Source organism: Gadus macrocephalus, chromosome 8, assembly GCF_031168955.1.
Source record: "Gadus macrocephalus chromosome 8, ASM3116895v1".
NCBI lineage: Eukaryota > Metazoa > Chordata > Actinopteri > Gadiformes > Gadidae > Gadus > Gadus macrocephalus.
Window position 1 is genome coordinate 10,905,803 of NC_082389.1, and position 17,273 is coordinate 10,923,075.

The 17,273-nt window shown below is 48.8% G+C and overlaps 1 protein-coding gene and 1 long non-coding RNA gene across 3 annotated transcripts; one reads left to right on the forward strand and one right to left on the reverse strand.

Annotated features, from left to right (window-relative positions):
- Window positions 1-915: 915 nt before the first annotated feature.
- Window positions 916-15,299, reverse strand: LOC132463001 (solute carrier family 12 member 7-like). 2 transcript variants are annotated; one of them, XM_060058841.1, is made up of 27 exons: window positions 14,641-15,299; window positions 14,056-14,141; window positions 13,826-13,957; window positions 12,702-12,848; window positions 12,214-12,268; window positions 11,987-12,117; window positions 11,253-11,389; window positions 10,646-10,750; window positions 10,173-10,384; window positions 9,554-9,718; window positions 8,669-8,767; window positions 8,331-8,388; window positions 7,672-7,846; window positions 7,368-7,486; window positions 7,130-7,228; window positions 6,896-7,015; window positions 6,590-6,694; window positions 5,581-5,749; window positions 5,251-5,443; window positions 4,347-4,513; window positions 3,647-3,766; window positions 3,585-3,596; window positions 3,114-3,221; window positions 2,782-2,942; window positions 2,215-2,229; window positions 1,577-1,710; window positions 916-1,007 (listed from the first exon to the last, which is right to left on the reverse strand). In XM_060058841.1, the coding sequence occupies exons 1-27, from the start codon at window positions 14,804-14,806 to the stop codon at window positions 916-918; spliced, it is 3,282 nt and encodes a 1,093-aa protein (XP_059914824.1). In that variant the 5' UTR covers window positions 14,807-15,299. The 2 variants fall into 2 exon arrangements, with proteins under 2 accessions (XP_059914824.1, XP_059914823.1); XM_060058840.1 differs by lacking the exon at window positions 3,585-3,596 and having other exon boundaries at window positions 3,635-3,766.
- Window positions 15,300-15,381: 82 nt separating this feature from the next.
- On the forward strand, window positions 15,382-15,922 carry LOC132463002 (uncharacterized). Its single transcript, XR_009526956.1, has 2 exons — window positions 15,382-15,484; window positions 15,529-15,922. It is a non-coding gene; the product is annotated as an uncharacterized LOC132463002 (long non-coding RNA).
- Window positions 15,923-17,273: the final 1,351 nt, after the last annotated feature.

The following is a 17,273-nucleotide window of genomic DNA, read 5'->3' on the forward strand; positions in this document are numbered from 1 at the left end:
ACACACACACACACACACACACACACACACACACACACACACACACACACACACACACACACACACACATACTAAAATACAATAGCGATAAGGAATGAGAGGGGGAGAGGAGAGGAGGAGGAGAGGAGAGGAGAGGAGGGAAGAGGAGGAGAGAGGAGAGGAGGAGAGAAGAGGAGGAGAGAGAAAAACATTTTAATGAGCAGCCTCACCATGAATCAAATTAACGTTCACTGACTCAGCATGGGGCTATGGTTGTGTGTGAGTGTGTGAGTGTAGACACAATTGATATCAGAAGACATAAAGAAGTGACGTTTTATTACAATGGGACAAATATAACACACTTACGCACACACACACACACACACACACACACACACACACACACACACACACACACACACACACACACACACACACACACACACACACACAGCAAACAAGTGGGATGCAGATCAAATCGAATCTATACTTTTCAAGTTTATACATTGTGAAAATGTCTATCAACTAAAGAACAATATTAGTTTATGCAAAAAAGTTACATTACATTCCTCCCTATTCACAAAAAATGTTGACAGAATAGCTTTAGCATTGTGCTAAAGTTTTAGAACAATAGAAAAAAAAAAAATTGGCAGCACTTTTGCTCGTCAGTAGTTAGTTCTGATGCTAGTCAGTTGTTGGCTCTGATGAATACAACTAGCCATCCCAATAGCAAATCAAGCAAAGTTGCTATTGGGATGGCTAGTTGTATTCCCCTTCTTCCCCCCCCCCCCCCCCCCCCCCCTCTAGGAGTAGATGGTGATGACCCCCCCCCCCCCCTCTAGGAGTAGATGATGATGCCCCCCCCCCCTCTAGGAGTAGATGATGATGCCCCCCCCCCCCCCTCTAGGAGTAGATGATGATCACCCCCCCCCCCCTCTAGGAGTAGATGGTGATGACTTCGCGCCCCCCCCCCCGGATCAGCAGCACCCGCTCCAGACCCTCCATCAGCACCTCCAGGAACTCCATGTCTGACGCCCGGTTCAGGAGCTCAGCGCTGATAGTTGGGTAGCAGTAGTGGTATTACTGCAGTACTAGTAGTATTAGTGTCAGTATGAGTAGTATTAGTATCAGTATGAGTAGTATTAGAGCAGTAATACAAGACTAGTAGTATTAGAATCAGTATGAGTAGTATTAGAACAGTACTACTAGACTAGTAATATTAGGATCAGTATGAGTAGTATTAGAGCAGTAATACAAGACTAGTAGTATTAGAATCAGTATGAGTAGTATCAGTAATAGTATTAGAGCAGTACTAATAATATTAGTAACAGTATGAGCAGTAGTGTAGTAGTATTAGTATCAGTATGAGTAGTATGAGTAGTAGTATCAAAGCAGTACTACTAGACTAGTAGTATTAGTATCAATACGAGTAGCATTAGTAGTAGTATTACAGCAGTACTAATAGTATCAGTAACAGTATGAGCGGTAGTGTAGTAGTAATAGTATTAGTAAGAGTAGTATTAGTAGTAGTATTACAGCAGTACTAGTAGTATTAGTATCAGTATGAGCAGCAGTATGAGCAGCAGTTAGAGGATACAGTTCTGGTCTCCCTCTGCGTTGCGCGGGGGTCCTGGCATGTTGAGCAGGACCAGCTCGGCGTCCTGGGACTTGGTGAGCACGGCTGCGTTCAGTTTGACGGCCGTGTGCATCCTCCGCACGTTGGAGCGGTTACTAGGCAACCACAACATCATGATCATCATGTTGGAGTGGTTACTGGGCAACCACAACATCATCATTGTCTCATTGGAGCGGTTACTAGGCAACCACTAAATCATCATCATCTTCACGATGGAGTGGTTACTAAGCAACCACAACATCATCATCATCCTCAAGTTAAAGTGATTGCTACTATTTTTTCAATGATATAATATATTACATTGTTACATTTTGTTTATAATATTAATATTGTTTAGATAAAATATTTATTATATTGTATAATTCTTTGAAATTATATTTATTATATTGATATATTTTAATTTGGCACTTCTTCTTTGAATATCCGACAGCAATATTGTTGTCCCTCTTTCTTATGCCAAATGGACTTGTTTTAAGTCTCTTTGGATAAAAGCGTCTGATGAACACCCTGAATGTAATGCGAATGTGAAGGATGAATAGTTTAGTTGATGATTAGCACAAGCATTATTGATTGAAATGGTAAAAAATAAAGTCACTCACAGATTTTCCCATTCCCTGAAAAAGAGACAAAAATGAAGAACATTAATAATTACATCAAGAACATTCACATGCATATGTATGAACATGTTTATATAAATACGTTTTTATAATGTTTCATGTAGTATAATGTATAAAAATATGTAAAACACAAAACCATCAGACAGGTGGATAGACTCACCTGTCTGATTCATGTTGAACCGACAGGTTAGCTAGGCAGACACACGGACAGACTGACAGACAGGCAGACAGACAGGTGTACCTACGGCCTCATGCTGAACAGACAGAAAGACAGACAGGCAGGCAGACGGACAGGTGTACCTACGGCCTCATGCTGAACAGACAGACAGACAGACAGACAGGCAGACAGACAGGTGTACCTACGGCCTCATGCTGAACAGCCAGACAGACAGACGGACAGGCAGACAGACAGGTGTACCTACGGCCTCATGCTGAACAGCCAGACAGACAGACAGACAGACAGACAGACAGACAGACAGACAGACAGACAGACAGACAGACAGACAGACAGACAGACAGACAGGCAGGCAGACAGACAGGTGTACCTACGGCCTCATGCTGAACAGGTCCTTCACCCCCACGCCCTCCCTGTGGCGGTTCCTCTCGGTGATCAGCTTCTCTTTGGTCCAGGTCATCTGGACCTGCTCCGGCGCCGCCCGCTCGCTGCTCGAACAATGAGACGCCGTGTTGAGGTCGTGGATCAGCTGGGCCTGAGGTCAGAGGTCAGGGAGTGAGCTGGAGTCTGAGCCACGTCCCAATAGTCCTCCTCTGAGAGTCCACCACCCTGCTGCCTCTACCTCCTCATGTTCTCAGGACAGCAGCTAGCGATAGGAAGCTAGGGCAGAGGAGCGCTCTCTCTCTCTCTCTCTTAGGAACCTTACCTCTCTCTGCCGCTCGTTGCGAGACAGCTGCATCTGTTTGAGCATCTGAGATCTCTGCTCCATCACCAGAGTCTTCTCATAGGTGAAGGCTGAGATATCACTCTCATGCTGAGAGAGAGAGAGAGAGAGAGAGAGAGAGAGAGAGAGAGAGAGAGAGAGAGAGAGAGAGAGAGAGAGAGAGAGAGAGAGAGAGAGAGAGAGAGAGAGAGAGATGACCTTTTACAATACATTTCACAGAGGTAAAACCAATCTTTTTTTTGCCATCAACAGAGCAGACACCTGGTCCCCACCCCCACCTGGTCCCCACCCCCACCTGGTCCTCACCCCCACCTGGTCCTCACCCCCACCTGGTCCTCACCCCCACCTGGTCCTGATCCTCACTGCCCAGGGTGGGGTCTGGGCAGTGGGGTCTAGAAACATAGCAGGCCAGAGACTCAACACCTCGACCTCCACCCCCACCACCTCCACCACCATCTCCACCACCTCCACCTGGGCGTCCAGGCGGAGGTGGAGGGACTCACCATCTCCACTACCTCCACCTGGGCGTCCAGACGAAGTTGGTACAGGAACATCTGGAGGTCCTTCTTCATCTGGATGGAGTTATCATTCATCTGGGCAACAGTGAAGATACGCATCCTGCACTGCTTCCACACCTGGAGACAGACAGGTAGAGAGACGACAGGTAGAGAGACGACAGGTTAGAGAGAGGCAGGTTAGAGACCGAAAGGCAGAGAGACAGACAGCTTAGAGACAGCCAAGTAGAGAGACAGAAAGGTAGAGAGACTGATGGTTGGTGCAGACAGGTTTACCTTGTGTTGTTTCAGCAGGAGTAACATGGGGTGGTGTATTGGGGGGTGCAGACAGGCTTACATTGGGTGGTGTATTGGGTGGTGCAGACATGTGTATTGGGTGGTGTATTGGGTGGTACAGACAGGTGTATTGGGTGGTGTATCGGGTGGTGCAGACAGGTGTATTGGGTGGTGCAGACAGGCTTACATTGGGTGGTGTATTGGGTGGTGTATTGGGTGGTGCAGACAGGTGTATTGGGTGGTGTATCGGGTGGTGCAGACAGGTGTATTGGGTGGTGCAGACAGGTGTATTGGGTGGTGCAGACAGGTGTATTGGGTGGTGTACTGGGTGGTGCAGACAGGGTTACATTGGGTGGTGCATTGGGTGGTGTACTGGGTGGTGCAGACAGGGTTACATTGGGTGGTGCATTGGGTGGTGCGTTACCTTGTGTTGTTTCAGCAGGAAGGGCAGCAGCATGAGGAGGCCTCCGTCGTGGACGATCCACCACACGTCCACCGTGCCCTCCAGACGCTGCTGGTTACCGGGGAAACGGTCGATGTTCTTAGCCACCAGCAGGGCCTGGTGGGCCGAGGTGGTCTCCCTCACCGTCTCTGGAGGAGGTCATGGGTTTTACTAGTAATAGTAGGACTAATAGGACTAGTAGTATGACTAGTAGTAGCAGGAATAGTAATAGCAGGACTAGTAGTAGTACTTCTTCTACTACTACTAGTACTAGTACTGTACCTCTGAAGTTCTTCCAGCAGTACGCGTCCTGTGCCTGCCTTCAGTAGTACCTTTATTAATACTAGTAGTAGTACTAGTAGAACTAGTAGTATTAGTACTAGTAGTAGTATTAGAAGTAGTACTAGTAATATTATTACCTTCCAGCAGTATTATTGTGCCCCCTCCAGTAGTAGTATTAGTACTAGTTCTAGTAGTATTAGTACCTATGAAGTTCTTTGAGCAGTAGTCCTTCACTCCCCTCCAGTAGTAGCATTAGTATCGTATTAGTATCATTAGTAGTATTAGTACTAGTAGTATGAGTAAAAGTACTAGTAGTATTAGTACCTATTAAGTTCTTCACCTCCCTCAAGTATAAGTATTATTATCATTGTAGTACTTGTACTAGTAGTATTAATATTGTAGTGTAGTACTAGTATTAGCAGTAATACATTACCTATGAAGTTCTTCCAGCAGTAGTCTAGGCCCCCCTCCAGTAGTAGTATTAGAATTAATACTAGAAGTATTAGTAGTATTAGTACCTATGAAGTTCTTCCAGCAGTAGTCCGGCGCCCCCCTCCAGTAGTAGTATTAGAATTAGTACTAGAAGTATTAGTAGTATTAGTACCTATGAAGTTCTTCCAGCAGTAGTCCGGCGCCCCCCTCCAGCCGGCGGGCCAGGCCAGCAGCACTGTGTTGTGCTTCATGCCCCCCAGCCCGGCGGCCTGGACCAGCAGGCTGAAGCCGTCCCTCAGGCTGGAGGTCACCACCACGTGGCTGAAGCCCTTGGTCTTCTCCTCCTGCATGGCCGCCTTCAGCCTCTGGAGACGGGAACAGTGACATCACATCCTACACCTCAACACCGTCGTTGATCTGTCCACAAACTGATCCTCCCTCCCTCCCTCCCCCCTCCCCCCCTCATCCCCCCACCCCCCCCCCCCCTCGATCCCCCCCTCACCTGCTCTCCAGTCTTGGCCTCGGCCCCCCGGCCCATGTAGGTGCCCTCCAGGACCGAGCTGACGATGGTCAGCCCCTTCCCAGCCTTCATCTGGGTGGTGAGGGACAGCAGTCTGGGGTGCTTCACCTCCAGGTCAGAGTCCAGCTTACACAGGACCAGCAGCTGGGGGCTGGGGGACAGCACTGGGTCAGTGTACTGGGGACCAGTCCCAGAGCACTGGGTGAGCGGGGACCAGTCCCACCTAGAGCACTGGGTCAGTGGACTGGGGACCAGTCCCAGAACGCTACATGAGGACTCGGGACCAGTCCCAAAGCACTGAGTCAGTGGACTGGGGACCAGTCCCAGAACACTGGGTGAGGACTGGGGACCAATCTCAGAGCACTGGGTCAGTTGACTGGGGACCAGTCCCAAACTTCCTACAAGCTAGAATTAACAAGGATTAACTCGTGATAACTAGAGTTAACTATGGTTAGCTCAGGTTAACTAGGTTTAGCTATGATTGACTACGGTTAGTGTGGGTAAGCCAGTGTTAGGTTTGGTTAGCTAGGGTATGCTTGGGTTAGCTAGGTTAACTATGGTTGGCTTGGGTTTGCTGGGTTTAGCTCAGCTTGGCTAGGCTAGGGTTAGCCAGGGTAAGGTTGGGTTAGCTATGGGTAGCTATGGTTAGCTAGGGTTAACTAGGATTAGCTAGGTTTAGCTATGGTAAGCTAGGGTTAATTAGGGTTAGCTAGGTTTAGCTATGGTTAACTAGGGTTGGCTAGGTTTAGCCATGATTAGCTAGGGTTAATTAGAGTTAGCTAGGTTTAGCTATGGTTCACTCGGTAAACTAGGTTTAACTACGGTTAGCTAGGGTTAACTAGGGTTATGCACATTTGGAGTATCCTGTTCCAGTGAGAGGAGAATTCCTCGAACGAGGTTCAGAAATAGTTAATAACTAAGAACCACAAAGACAGGCAGACAGACAGACAGACAGACAGATACACTGACAGACAGACAGACAGACACATACCGCCAATTCTTGGTGTGCGGCGGTGCCTCCTCCAGGCGGATCAGGGCATAGCGTGCCGCGTTAAGAGATAACCCTCGGATCCCGTCTCCCCACTCCTTCACCGCCCTGCACACAGACAGGTAGTCAGGTAGACAGGGAGACAGGGAGAGGGGGAGACAGGTAGAGAGGGAAACAGGTAGAGAGGGAGAGAGGGAGACAGGTAGAGAGGGAAACAGGTAGAGAGTAAAAAAGGGAGACAGATAGAGAGGGAGAGAGGGAAGCAGGCAGACGGGTGGGTAGGTAGACAGGTGATGTGGTGTGCCTCACCCTCGGTACTCGATGTACTTGTACATGCAGCCAGCGATCACCATGGCAACCAGGGCGTAGTACCAGGAGGAGATGAACATGAGGGACAGACACAGACTCATCCCCAGGAAGGACAGCGTCCTGGACACACACACATACAGACACACACACACACACACACACACATGTTACCGTACACACACACACACACACACATTAAGACACACACACACACTTTCAGACACACAAACACACCAGTGGTAGAACTTGAAGCGGGGTCTCCAGGCGGGGGTCCTGAGGAGGGTCTGGACGGCACAGGCCAGGTTCACGAAGAGGTAACACATCAGGAAGAACCTGAACACACACAGCAGCTAGTGAGGACGGGTGTAACACCAGCGTTTGTGTGTGTGTGTGTGTGTGTGTGTGTGTGTGTGTGTGTGTGTGTGTGTGTGTGACACCAGTGTGTGTGTAACACCAGTGTGTGGTTCCACACATGGAGAGGATGGGGGCGACGGCGTCCAGCGAGGCGATCAGGATCCCGATCTCACAGATCCCCACGGTCATCAGGAGCGCCCAGGTGGGCTCGCCATTGGCCTTCCCATGGCCGAACACCTACACACACACAGTCAGTAAACAAAGGCATGCCTGTGTGCATGAGTGTGTGAGTGTGTGTCTCTGTGTGTCTGTGTGTGTGTGTGTGTGTCTGTGCGTGTGCGTGCGTGTTTGTGTGTCTGTGTGTGTGTGTGTGCGTGGGTGCACGTGTGTGTGCGTGTTTGTGTGTGTTTGTGTGTAAGGACCTGCAGGGCGGGGATGATGCCGTCTCTCGCTATCGCCTGCAGCAACCGGGGGGCGCCGGTGAGGCTCTGAAGCCCCGCCCCACAGCAGGAGAAGAAGGAGCCAATCACGATGACCCAGGGTGACGGCCAGGCCAGTGTCCCAATCACAAGGTTCTTCCCCACCGAGGCTCCGAACCTGAAGACCATGAAGACACCTCAGATACCTCCTCCCTGGTCTGAAGGCACCTTAGATACCTCCTCCCTGGTCTGAAGACACCTTAGATACCTCCTCCCTGGTCTGAAGGCACCTTAGATACCTCCTCCCTGGTCTGAAGACACCTCGGATACCTCCTCCCTGGTCTGAAGACACCTTAGATACCTCCTCCCTGGTCTGAAGACACCTTAGATACCTCCTCCCTGATCTAACCTGAAGCAGGAACCATGTAGCATGAAGAGGACATTAGCCTCTTCATAATCAGCCTCTGTTAATACATGTGTGAAGGATGTGATAAAACGTTGATCCTTGACCTTTCTGTGCCCACTTGTCTCATTTGATAAAGGGTTGACCCTTGACCTTTCTATACCCACTTGGCTCATGTGATAAAGGGTTGACCCTTGACCTTTCTGTACCCACTCGTCTCATGTGATAAGGGGCTGATCCTTGACCTTTCTGTACCCACTTGTCTCTGAGGAGAACGCCTTCAATGCAGGCCCCGAACAAAACCACGCAGGACATGTCTGATGGGTCGTTAAGAGGGACAACAGGCCTCCTAAGAGGAGGTAACCATGGCCACAGGCCGGCAGTGTATATATGCAGACTCACACTTTGTGTTAGTTGGTACGGCCACTCTGCAGCACTGTGCCATCATGAAACCAGGGCTACTTACACACAAACATGTAACCATGGTAACGGGGTGAACATATTGGTGACGGGGTGTACATGTAACCATGGTGACGGGGTGAACATGTAACCATGGTGACGGGGTGAACATTTAACCATGGTAACGGGGGAGGATACAGATGAGGGAGGTAGTGGCGATGGCCAGGATGGTTCCCACGGGGATGGACCTCTGGGCGTCACGGAGGTCACCTGACCTGTTAGAGCCCGCCATGATGCCTGAGTAGAATCACAGTAGAAACAGCAGCCAGGACAATAAAGAAGAGGGTCACACAGTAGAATCCAACACTCAGACAATCACTCGGTCAAAGAGTAGAGCATAATTCAGAGTAGAGTACAGTACCTCAATAGAGTATAGTAGAATGTAGAGTACAGTACCTCAATAGAGTATAGTAGAATGTAGAGTAGAGTACTACAATAGAGTATAGTAGAATGTAGAGTAAAGTACTACAATATAGTTGAGTGGTATTTAGAATACAGTACTACAACAAGGCTTAGTAGAGTCTTAGAGTAGAGTGCTACAATAGAGTTAAGTAGAGTATAGAGTAGAGTTCTACAATATAGTTTGGTAGATGTAGAGTTGAGTGGTACAATAGAGTTTAGTAGTTTAGACTAGAGTGCTTCAATAGAGTATAGTTGAGTGTAGAGTAGAGTACTACAATAGAGTTTAGTGGTTTGGAGTAGAGTGCTACAATCGAGTTTAGAAGTTTTGATTAGAGTGCTACAAGAGAGCTTGGTAGAGTGTAGAGTAGAGTGCTACAATAGAGTTTAGTAGAGTGGAGAGCAGAGTGCTACAATAGAGGTTAGTAGAGTGTAGAGCAGAGTGCTTCAATAGAGTTTAGAAGAGTGTAGAGCAGAGTGCTACAATAGAGTTTAGTAGAGTGTAGAGCAGAGTGCTACTATCGAGGTTATTATAGTGTAGAGTAAAGTGCTACAATAGAGTTTAGTAGAGTGTAGAGCAGAGTGCTACAATAGAGGTTAGTAGAGTGTAGAGTAAAGTGCTACCTGTGACGGAGGGGAAGTAGATGCCGACCAGCAGGGTGAAGAAGGTGGAGATGTCGTTGAGGACGTAGGGTTTATCCATGACCAGGTTCTCCTGGACCTCCTCTGACACGCTGCCACGCCTCTCCACGAAGATCCCCGCCGGCCCGTAGGACCCCCACAGGTTATCTACACACACACACACACACACACACACACACACACACACACACACACACACACACACACACACACACACACACACACACACACACACACACACACACACACACACACACACATTGTATCATTTAATATATCATCCTTCCTCTGGAATAGCCCTCACCTGTATAGGACCCGGTAACCCTCACCTGTATAGGACCAGGTAACCCTCAACTGTACAGGACCAGGTAACCCTCACCTGTACAGGATCAGGTAACCCTCACCTGTACAGGACCAGGTAACCCTCACCTGTACAGGACCAGGTAACCCTCACCCTTTATAGGACCAGGTAACCCTCACCTGTATAGGACCAGGTGTCTACAGGTAACCCTCACCTGTATAGGAGCAGGTAACCCTCACCTGTACAGGACCAGGTAACCCTCACCTGTATAGGACCAGGTATCTACAGGTATTGGCTCACCTTTGATGACTCCACTAAGTAGGCCAGGTATTCCAGGCATCTCCGTGACGTTGTTGAGAGTGAAGTACTCATCACAGGTGGCGTTGAGGTGCGAGCCATTGCAGAACAAAGCCCAGAGGAGTGTGGTCTGGGTCTCGTTGTTCACCAGCTCCGTCTTAGCACACTTATCAAACTTATCGTTCTTCATAGAACGGTTTCCGAGCAGGCAGATCCTGCAGCAAAGAGAACAGAGTTAGAGTTGAGGAGATGATGGACACCATGCTAGCTACTTTGGAGTCAGTACCGGGCCAATTATAATGGTGAGTATAGCATTTTAGCTAGTCATCGCATGCAGCTACACAGTATTAGACTCTTACCATAATTGAGGACTATTCACTGGAGGCAAATATTGTGGTATAAAAAGCAGATGTTAGCATACTACTAGAGGTGTAGTAACTGTAGCACTAGTTCTGTAGCATGCGTAACGGACGTACGGGAAGTCGGGCGGTTCGATGACGGTGCGGATGACCCCGGCGTAGATGGCCATGAGGGACAACGCCACACAGGCCAGGAACACCAGCGCCAGCTTGTTCACATACCTGAGACCACAGGTGATACACAACAGGTGTTATATACTGCTGTTATATACCAATACAGCTGTTTTATACAGCCGTTATATACTGCTGTTATATACCAATACAGCTGTTTTATACAGCCGTTATATACAGGTGTTATATACCAATACAGCTGTTTTATACAGCCGTTATATACAGCTGTTATATACCAATACAGCTGTTTTATACCAATACAGCTGTTATAAACTATTACAGGTATATATACCAATACAGGTGTTATATACAGCTGTTATATACCAATACAGCTGTTATATACCAATACAGCTGTTATAAACTATTACAGGTATATATACCAATACAGGTGTTATATACAGCTGTTATATACCAATACAGCTGTTATATACCAATACAGCGGTTGCATACAGCCGTTATATGTACTAATACAGTTGGGTGTGTGTCTCTATACCCACACACACAGCTGAATGTGTACATTATATGAAACATATCTATCTGTCAGGAGTCTTACTTGACGCCCACGAACACGACCAGCGCCATGAGGGCCAGGCAGGCGCTGCCGTACACCCGCAGGTTGTTGCTGGTGGCCCAGGCCTCGTCCTCCGGCCGCGCCGCCACAAACACCCCGCTGGACGGCACGATGTAGGTCTGGGGACACACACAGTCTGGACCAGTACACCCAGTACAGTCTGGACCAGTACACCCAGTACACCCAGTAGAGGAGAACACAGTCTGGACCAGTACACCAAGTACAGTCTGGACCAGTACACCCAGTACACCCAGTAGAGGAGAACACAGTCTGGAACAGTACACCAAGTACAGTCTGGACCAGTACACCCAGTACACCCAGTAGAGGAGAACACAGTCTGGACCAGTACACCCAGTAGAGGAGAACACAGTCTGGAACAGTACACCAAGTACAGTCTGGACCAGTACACCCAGTATACCTAGTAGGGGAGAACAATCTGGACCAGTATACCCAGTAGAGAAGAACCCAGTTTGGACTAGTACAACCCGTACACCCAGTAGAAGAGAACACAGTCTTGACCAGTACACCCAGTACACCCAGTAAAGGAGGACACAGTCTGGACCAGTACACCCAGTAAAGGAGGACACAGTCTGGACCAGTACACCCAGTACAGTCTGGACCAGTACACCAAGTAGAGGGAACGATGGAGGTCTGAGGGACAGACACAGTCTGGACCAGTACAACCAGTATGTCCCCGTCCCGGTCCCAGTACGTACCAGCAGTATCTCGATGGTTCCCAGTATGTACAGGGACCCTGCGAAGGTGGTCCCCAGGTAGAAGCAGAGTCCGACTGCCCCCCCGACCTCGGGGCCCAGAGATCTGGAGATCATGTAGTAGGCCCCCCCGGCTGGTCCAGGGGCAAGAACCAGAAGATCAGACCAGGTAGCAACAGAATGAGAACGGGGGTAATTAGATCAATAACAATATCAAAGAGCTACTTTACCTGGCACCACACCGTTGGTTGCTATGGCGCTCATTGAGATGGCCGTCAACATGGTCTGCAGAGCAGAAAGTCAACATCTGACAAGGACACACCACTGGCCATACTCACCTCTACTGTCTCCAGGGACTCACTAATGAGCTTGAGCTCTAGCTCTTGCTAATGCGTTTGAGCCCTGGTCCTCACTAGTGAGTTTGAGCTCTATACTCACTAGTGAGTTTGAGCTCAATACTCACTAGTGACTGTGAGCTCTAGCCCTCACTTGTGAATGTGAGCTCTAGCCCTCACTTGTGAGTGTGAGCTTAGCACTCACTAGTGATAATGAGCTCAATACTCACTAGTGACTGTGAGCTCTAGTCCTCACTATTTAGTGTGAGCTCTGGTCCTCACTAGTGAGTGTGAGCTCCGGTCCTCACTAGTGAACTGAGCTCTATACTCACTAGTGAGTGTCAGCTCTGCCCCTAACTAGTGAGTGTGAGCTCTATACTCACGCAGGCACAGCACATGAAGACGATGGCGAAGGTTCCCAGGACGCCGGCGGTCCCGACGATCCAGGTGAGGCGCAGGAAGAGGATGACTCCCAGGATGTTCTGCATGCAGGGCAGGTACACCCCGATGAAGGTCCCCATCTGAGGGCCCTGGGGCCACACACATACAGAGGTTGTCAGGTGGGTTAGACAGTACAGAGACAGGTCATTAAGGAGCAGGTAGGGGTTAGACAGTATAGAGACAGGTCATTAAGGAGCAGGTAGGGGTTAGGCAGTACAGAGACAGGTCATTAAGAGGTAGGGGTTAGACAGTACAGAGACAATTCCTTAAGGAGCAGATAGGGGTTAGACAGTACAGAGACAGGTCATTAAGGAGCAGGTAGGGGTTAGACAGTACAGAGACGGGTCATTATGGAGCAGGTAGGGGTTAGACAGTACAGAGACAGGTCATTAAGGAGCAGGTAGGGGTTAGACAGAACAGAGACAGGTCATTAAGGAGCAGATAGGGGTTAGACAGTACAGAGACAGGTCATTATGTAGCAGGTAGGGGCTAGACAGTACAGAGACTGGTCATTAAGGAGCAGGTAGGGGTTAGATAGTACAGAGACAGGTCATTAAGGAGCAGGTAGGGGTTAGACAGTACAGAGACAGGTCATTAAGAGGTAGGGGTTAGACAGTACAGAGACAATTCCTTAAGGAGCAGATAGGGGTTAGACATTACAGAGACAGGTCATTAAGGAGTTGGTAGGGGTTAACCTGTGTCCCCGCCCCCTTGCTCCGCTGTGAATCATGACTTCCTGTTGACAGGATGGATTCTTCCTGTTACTCAGAGAGTTGAGTCCAGTATTTTGGCGCTCTGAGATTACGAGAGTGCTATATATATAGTCCCTCCAGATTTTTTTTTTTTTGTGATTGTTGCGGCCAAAAATCCTTGAATATGCAGCACGTTTTCTTAAAAAATGCGATGAAATATGCGGCATATTTATGCAATTTTATGAGATTACATTGAGGGGTTTGCAAAAATTGCCCCCGTGTGAATAGGCGGGCTTCGGCTGATTATGCGTTGAATTATGCGATCGCATAATCACGTTTTTCTGGAGCCCCTGGTCCCCCCGGACCCCTCCTACCGTGACTGTGACCCTGGGCGCCCCGTCCTCGTACTCGGCTTCCTCATGCTCCCGGACCCCCTGGGTTAGGTTGGTGTAGTTGGCCAGCTTGTTGAGGAGGGAGGAGACCATGGGGTGGCTGTCAATCTCCTCCTGGAGGAGAGATGGGAGAGAGGAGAGGAGTTCAGAGAGGAGGACCAATAGATGGGGAAAGATGATAGACGATGATAGATGATGATAGATGATGATACCTCGAACAATGCCATGTTCTTTCCATCATAGTAGCCTCCCGTTTCCTGGTCTGGGAGGAAGGGGCGGGTCTCTCTTCGGTTGTCTCCTGGAGGGAACAGAGTCATGGGACCGATATAGTGAACTATATAGTTTACTATATAATTCACAATATAGTTAACTACATAGTGAACTAGATCATTATATAGTGATATAGTGAATTATATAGTGGATTAGATCACTATATAGTGATCTAGTGAAATATATAGTGAACTATAGTGAACTATAAAGTGAACCATATAATAAACTATATAGTTCACTATATACATTTATAGTTCACTATATTGTTCACTATATAATGAACTATATAGTTCACTATATCGTTCACTGTATAATGAACCATATAGTGAACTAGATCACTATAAAGTGAACTATATAGTTCACTTTATCGTATACTATATAATTATATAATAACTATATAATGAACTATAAAGTGAACGATAGTGAACTATATAATAAACTATATAGTTCACCATATCGTTCACTGTATAATTAACTATATAGTGAACTATATAGGTCTTTTACTTGATTGGTTAATTGGGTCCTACCGGGGGGGGTTCCTGGTGTGTTCCCTGAATCCTCCTCCTCTCTGAACACGCTGTCCAGGGTCTCCGGCACGGCGGCCCCTGGGGGGGACCCTCCGTCTCTCCCAGGGGCCCCCGGGAGTCCTGGGGGCCCGTCGTTCACCGGCACCACCGTGAAGTTGGTGGGCATCCTGGGAGAGCTGGTTCAGAGGGGCCACTTAGAGGGGCCACTTAGAGGGGGCACTTAGAGGGGGCACTTAGAGCGACCACTTAGGGGGGCCAACTAGAGGGGCCACTTAGAGGCTAAACAGGACTCACTGTCTCTCACTCGGTTTCACACCACGGATCCTGGCTGAACCAGGTGAATCTATCCAAAAGGTGAGTCTAACTACTAGGTGAGTCTAACCACCAGGTGAGTGTAACCACCAGGTGTGTCTTAGCACCAGGTGTGTCTTAGCACCAGGTGAGTCTTAGCACCAGGTGAGTCTAACCACCAGGTGAGTAACCACCAGGTGAGTCCTAGCACCAGGTGAGTCTCTCCACCAGGTGAGTCTCAGCACCAGGTGAGTCTCTCCACCAGGTGAGTCTAACCACCAGGTGAGTCGAACCACCAGGTGAGTCTAACCACCAGGTGAGTCTTAGCACCAGGTGAGTCTTAGGACCAGGCAAGTTGTTATTCCTAGGTCAGATCAACGTCAGTTGAGGTGTTTCATGTCCAGGCCAGTTTAACCTTGACAGGTAAAGTTAACGTTGAGTGAGTTTATTTCCCAGTCGTCGTCTTATTTCCATGTGTTTCACTCCAGCTGACTCCTCCTCTCCAGGTGAGTCTAGTCTGTGTGTTTCACTACAGCTGACTCCACCTCTCCAGGTGAATCTAGTCCGTGTGTTTCCCTCCAGGTGACTCCTCTCCAGGTGAGTCTAGTCTGTGTGTTTCCCTCCAGGTGTCTCCTCCTCTCCAGGTGAGTCTAGTCTGTGTGTTTCCCTCCAGGTGTCTCCTCCTCTCCAGGTGAGTCTAGTCCGTGTGTTTCACTCCAGGTCAGTCTAGTCTGTGTTTTTCACTACAGGTACAGGTTTGTTCTTGTCTCCAGTTGGGTGGTGGCTCCTCTCCAGAGTTGGTGTTCTCTCTCTCTCTGGGTTCTGCTCTTCAGAGCCTCGGCGCTGCATGAACCGTGTTCCTGTGGTTCCTCGGGTTAAAGTCCAACTGGGACGCGGTCGATCCTTCCTGTTTAAGACCTCCCCTCCCCCTAGCAGGCACCATGTGACCTGCTCATTACCATACAGAGAGCAGCATTCCTCAGACTCCTCTCGGCCCGGGGTGACGGCGGAGCTCTGCTGAGCGGACAAACACTCTGGGACTCCTGAGCTATTGTCTTCATGCCTTCCTCCCCCTCTGATCCCTGTCTCCTCCCACTTCCTCCCACTCACTCTGAGACACCACCCTTTCCTTTCCCAGGATGCATCATGGGAAGTGCTCTGAGTCAGCAGACCAGTAACACTCTCACACATTGTGTTGTATTGTTTACTGCTGTGTGATGTGGATGTGTTAAGTTGTGTGTTCTTGTGTCGGGTCCCACATCGGAGTACAAAGTGCTGAGCTTTGAGATACACCTCAAGACTCACTTGTTCAGAGTTCACCTGGACTCTGCATAGCCCTGCAGTGGGGGGGGGGGGTTCTCAGGAGGAGGTCTGCGTCTGCAGTGGAGGGGGTGGGGTGGGGAGAGGGCACCAGTCCCAATGGGACAACCACTTAGTTTCACTTCTGAGACTGGGATCCCGTTTTCCTTATTCTTTCAAACCCATGATCACCGAGTTACCACCTGGTCAGAACCCTCCTCCTCATTGACCCGTGAGGTCCAGCCTGAGGGTTACCGGACTCACCACTTCATTGTCCATTTCCGAGGGTGTCCCCAACAGGCGCAGACCTCAATGCCTCTGGACGCTATTGGATAGGCTTACAACCAATCAAAGCAACGAACCGGGGAAGCACAACAAGCCCTGGGGGGGACCATCAGCTGTCATTTGGGAGGATTTACTAAACCCTGTCCCAATTTGCAGAAATGTGTGAGGTGTGCTTTAAGACGAAGAGATCGATGGCCAGAAGGCCGTCTGGTGACAGTTTGGATAACTATAACACAGGTTGGTTGTAGCCCCGAAATTAAGATATTGTAGATTTCTGATTTAGTGGAAAATGCCTGTGTTCGCCCAATATCTGCAAAGGATCCAACATCATTAATTAAATCCCTGATCCACCCCCAACGGCCCGGGACTTCAAACAGAAGGCTAGCTTGTTAGCTACCAGTAGCTAGTTAGCATGCTCACGGAAAATGACGACAAGTGGGATAACGCAACCACATGCATTTACTTCAGAACCATGTCTAGTTATGCATTTGCACACTACCAACAGGTCTATTGTCAACCTGTCCAAATGTCAACATGACTAGTGTCAGCATGACTAGTGTCAGCATGTCTAGTGTCCACATGTCTAGTGTCCACATGACTAGTGTCAACATGACTAGTGTCAACCTGTCTAGTGTCAGCATGTCCACATGTCTCGCATCAGCATGTCAACATGTCTATTGTCAACATGTCTAGTGTCCACATGACTAGTGTCATGTCGAGTGTGAACATGTCAACATGTCTAGTGTGACGAGTCAACG

Excerpts from the sequence above, each read along its gene's own strand:
- LOC132463001 (XM_060058841.1), bottom strand. The coding sequence starts at position 14,806 with ATGCCCACCAACTTCACGGTGGTGCCGGTGAACGACGGGCCCCCAGGA. Across the intron at positions 12,118-12,213 it reads AACCAACGGTGTGGTGCCAG|CCGGGGGGGCCTACTACATG; the intron begins GTAAAGTAGCTC and ends CCCCTGGACCAG. Across the intron at positions 11,390-11,986 it reads GAACCATCGAGATACTGCTG|ACCTACATCGTGCCGTCCAG; the intron begins GTACGTACTGGG and ends GTGTGTCCCCAG.